The following is a 5,000-nucleotide window of genomic DNA, read 5'->3' as shown; positions in this document are numbered from 1 at the left end:
TATTTATGCTACATGAATTTATTAATTATAATGTATATATTAAAATATCATTTATATTTGTGATGAAAATGTCAGCAAATAATTATTTTTATCAAAATGTATTAATAATACTCTAGTGCTGTTTAAAAATCACACACACACACACACACACACACACACACACACACACACACACACGTTAGGAAACTGTAGTTTGAGATCTGTGAGGTATGGTTTTTTATAATGAATCCTCCTCTCGTCCTCCTGTAGGGAGCTGAGTGATGTGGATCGGGACGGAGCCCTCACCTTCCCAGAATTCTGCACGGCGTTTCACCTGGTAGTGGCGCGAAAAAACGGTTATGCACTTCCTGATCAGCTTCCACACACACTCCTCTCAGCGTTCAGACCTCCAACTCAGGTACCGTCCCAACGAGTGTCTCAGATATAAATTACAATCACAAAAGATTACGCTGCTGAATCCTGCGTTCTGATTGGTCAGGAGGTGGTGACAAGTTCTCTAACAACAGCTTTTTTTCTTGTTCTTTTTGTGGTTGAGGGTACGAGCATTTATAGCTGCTATAATGAACAACAGGAACCAACACTCAAACTCTAAATGGATGAAACATTGACATTTAATAAAGAAGGGCAGTAACTGTGGCGTTAGAGGAATAAAACACTCAGGGAAGTGGTGTTAAATGATAGTGTTTCAGCAGTAACTCACACACTCGAACACTAAAGATGTTTTATTGTGTAATAATGGATCACTACAGAGCCGTGAGGTTCATACTGAAGGTGTTGATTGTCTCTGTATTGCGCTGATGCTGGAAACATGCCGTTTTTTCAGGACTTACAGCCTCTTATTGTGTTCGAGGATGCAAAGACACTCAGGCAAAAGGTACGTCGTCATATTCATAAGACCAACCGGGTCATGTGACATCACCACATGCATCCAGGAGCTTTAGTCTAACTGTATACGTACAGTAAAGGTTTGTTTAGCGTCTCACACTGTTACAGGATTAGCAAACACAATGAATATATCATTTACAGCAGAGTAGCTGATATGAGCTATCTTGTAATTGTTGTATATTTAGTCTTAAAAGGTTAGCCTGAGGTAAGTTAGTGGGCTAGCATGCTAACTGTATTATAGCGCTGTGTTACATTTATTTGTAAAATTTGATAATCATATTTATTGTTTTTATTTCCTGGAAAGTTTTTCCAGATCCATGTTTGTCATTTATTTTAATATGTTAATATAAAGAAATGAAATAAATATTAAGTTCCGCCTTTGTTTACTCAAGCCCCGCCCACAAATACATTTTGTATTGAGACCTATTGTTTTTTTAATTTGTGTATAATGCAAATGATGTTGTGTGGGACAGGAAGTGGACATCAACCAGCAGGAAGTCAGAGAGAAGACACATGAGCAAGGTAATGTGTAATATTAATCGAGTATACGATTGGTTTGTGCTTCTTTCTGAACATCTCATTTCACATTTAGTCTCCATTTATTGTTATAATGAGCTCCACTCTTCCAAATGTTCCACTAGATCTTGTGGAGATTCATTCATCTACAAGGGTCATCAAAGACATTGTGTACAAATGTGTGTCTGCAACACTGTGGTTATAGCTGTGGTTATACACTGGAAATGACAAGTGTCCTAATACTTGTGAGATGTAGGAGATAATGATGATGGATTCTCAGTGCTCTGGGGCCCTCTGGTGGTGACACCTTGAATAACACCATGCTTCATTTTAATATACTGTAACTTTAATAATGCATTGCTGATTATAATTACAGGTGAGAAGTTTATGATGCGGTTTATGTGCACCCCCCCCCCCACTAGTGTTAGTGTAGTGATGCTGAACATCTCAGTGTTCCTTATGTGGCATATCTGAGACTCTACACTCATCTGTGTTTCTGTTTTATTTGTAGAACTCAGTCAGAGCAGAGCAGAGCAAAACCAGCTAACAGAGCAAAGCAGCACTTTAAAACCAGGTAACACACACACGCACACACACACACACACACACACACACACACACACACACACACACACACACACACTGAATCTCTCTGTTATTTACCTTCACCATATTCAGTACTAGTATTCACTGTGTATAAACTATTATTACTGTGTTATTTCTTTTGTATGTGTATGTGTATGTGTGTATGTGTGTGTGTGTGTGTGTGTGTGTGTGTGTGTGTGTGTGTGTGATACTTGGTTTAAAAGTGCTGATTTGCTCCATTGGCTGGATGTGTGTGTTTTTCAGATCATCCTAATGAGTTGGATGTTAATTTGAAATCAAGAACGAGACCCAGGTACACTAAAGACTATATTTGATGTGCTGGTTTATGATTGGATACTTTTTCAGCACGTGTGTGTGTGTGTGTGTGTGTGTGTGTGTGTGTGTGTGTGTGTGTGTGTGTGTGTGTGTGTAATGCACAGGTCTTACTCAAGCACCTCTATAGACGATGCTGTAAAGAAGTCAGAAGAGCCCCCGACTCCTCCACCACGTCCTCAGAAAACACACTCTCGTGCTTCATCACTCGATCTGAACAAACTCCAGCAGCAAGGTAACACACACAGTTACACACACACTGCTACACACACTGTTACACTGTTACACACAACGTTACACATACTGTTACACATACTGTTACACATTTTTACACACACTGTTACACACTGCTACAAATTGCTACACACATTGTTACACACACTGTTACTGTTACACACTTACAGGCTGTGACACACGCTGTAACACATTATTACACACACTGTTACACACAATATTACACACTGTTGCACACACTGTTGCACACACTGTTAGACACAATTACACACAATGTTCTTCACACACTTACACTGTTACACATTTCTACACACTGTTACATAACTTACACACACTGTTACACAATGTTACACACTGTAACACAGTCTGACACTGTTGCGTATACTCACACACTCGCACTGTTACACACTCTTGCACAGTTACATAACTTACACAAACTGTTACACATCCACATTGTATTACACTCACACTGTTACGAATTGTTACACTTGTTACACACTCTTACTGTTACACACTCACACATTTACACACTGTAACTATACTGTTTCTTGCTGTTCAGGTGGGAAAAGCGGTTGGCTTCCTGCTCCTCCTGCCCTTCCTCCTCGAACTCTGACCTTACAGGTACACACAGACACACATACACACACACACACACACACACACACACACACACACACACAATTATAAAAATACTTATAATGTCACTTTATATGCATCGTTTCTGTACAATACAGCTCTACATGCGTCCCTCTTAAACTAATACAGCATGATCTGGTACAGTATTTGCATACTGGAGTGTGATTGGCTCTTCTGTTTTATGATGCAAGTACATTTGCATGTCACATGTTTTGAAACAAACACTCAGATTAGTTTTCCAGTAATCTTTATTTTTGCAATAACACCCTGCTTTTACAAGTAAATAGATTTTAATGATGATAAAAAGTAGTAGTAATAAATCATTCTTTATTAAATTAAACTGATTGATAATCACAATGTTTTTCCTCACAGCAGACGCCTCACTTCCTCCCCGGCGTGGAGCACAACACACAGCAACAGCCTTCTTTTGCAGACTTTAACAAGTGCAGAGTTCAGGAGGTAAGAACACACACACACACACACACACACACACACACACACACACACACACACACACACACACACATACACACAGAAAAAGAGGCAAGAGATCTGAGATCTAAGCAGATACACACCCTACATACACACACCCTTAAAGAAACTCTATCTCTCACACACACACACACACACACACACACACACACACACACACACACACACACAAACACACTTAATAAATGACACAGATACACCGACCTGGTATTTTCACACGATTAAGTAAATTCTGACAAGATCACATTCGCTGCTGCAGGGCGGTTTTCATAAACACACACAAGCTAATATTTGTGTCTGTGTGTGTGTGTGTGTGTGTGTGTGTGTGTGTGTGTGTGTGTGTGTGTGTGTGTGTTTGAGTTCTCAGTCTCAATTGAACTTGACCAGATATTTCTTTTACACACGCGCTGAATAATAACTTGGATGGGAAAAACTAACTTCAGCTTTTTTCCTCAATGTGTGTGTGTGTGTGTGTAATGTATTATTATTATTATTATTATTATTATTATTATTATTATTATTATTATTATTATTGTTGTTATTACTTGTATTTCACTTGAGAATAGTGTGTAATTAGGATTTCACAAAATTTGTATTTATTTAATTTTATTTTGTTTTATCTTGTTTTATTTTAGTCAAATATTCACTCAAACTCTAAGACTGTTAGGTGTAATGACAGACACTCGCCGCTTCATGGCGCTGTTGTTCACTTTAACATCCTGAGCAGCTCAGGAATCTGCGATCTGAGGAAATTGATTGCATTTTATAAACTTAATTTATTAAATGTATTCTTGTTAAGCTACTAAACAATATGTGGATCCGATTATTATCACTTTCAGATGTTTAAAACAGGAAAGAAATTTAAACTGTGGCACATGCAGGAATTGTTTAATAGTGTGTGTGTGTGTGTGTGTGTGTGTGTGTGTGTGTGTGTGTGTGTGTGTGTGTGTGTGTGTTTCATTTTTCCTAGGATTCCGCAGTCCTCCTGCAAAGCCACACCCCTCAGAAACCGACAAGAAGGAAACTACATTCAGAAAGCCAGAACACTAATCATGCAGTGGGCGTGGCTTATCAAAACCCCGCCTCCTCAACAGTACCCAAACTTGGTCAAAAGTTAGTTATTAGTTCTTTTAAGTACTAGTGTGTGTGTGTGTGTGTGTGTGTGTGTGTGTGTGTGTGTGTGTGTGTGTGGTTGTGTGTGTGTAAGAATTCACTGCTGAGAGATGCGCATCTCACACACACATGAAAAAAGCATATGTTTGACTTTTGACCTTTGTGGTAGAGAAAAGCTACGCTCACTTTTGCAGGAATGTGTGTGT

General features: G+C 38.9%; 1 protein-coding gene across 1 annotated transcript in view; it reads left to right on the top strand.

Moving 5' to 3' along the window:
* reps2 (RALBP1 associated Eps domain containing 2) overlaps nucleotides 1-5,000 on the top strand; it is a 13,693-nt gene that overhangs the window by 6,123 nt on the left and 2,570 nt on the right. The window contains exons 4-12 of the mRNA XM_083521508.1: nucleotides 250-397; nucleotides 824-874; nucleotides 1,359-1,407; nucleotides 1,913-1,975; nucleotides 2,251-2,299; nucleotides 2,427-2,554; nucleotides 3,113-3,174; nucleotides 3,562-3,648; nucleotides 4,652-4,794. Of these exons, the coding sequence (XP_083377634.1) occupies nucleotides 250-397; nucleotides 824-874; nucleotides 1,359-1,407; nucleotides 1,913-1,975; nucleotides 2,251-2,299; nucleotides 2,427-2,554; nucleotides 3,113-3,174; nucleotides 3,562-3,648; nucleotides 4,652-4,794 (780 nt within the window). The remainder of the gene's footprint in view (nucleotides 1-249; nucleotides 398-823; nucleotides 875-1,358; nucleotides 1,408-1,912; nucleotides 1,976-2,250; nucleotides 2,300-2,426; nucleotides 2,555-3,112; nucleotides 3,175-3,561; nucleotides 3,649-4,651; nucleotides 4,795-5,000) is intronic.

Source organism: Silurus aristotelis, assembly GCF_946808225.1.
Source record: "Silurus aristotelis genome assembly, chromosome: 19".
In the NCBI taxonomy this organism is placed as follows: Eukaryota; Metazoa; Chordata; class Actinopteri; order Siluriformes; family Siluridae; genus Silurus; species Silurus aristotelis.
The sequence above is the reverse complement of the archived record's forward strand: the minus strand, read 5'-3'. Positions and strand labels throughout refer to the sequence as shown.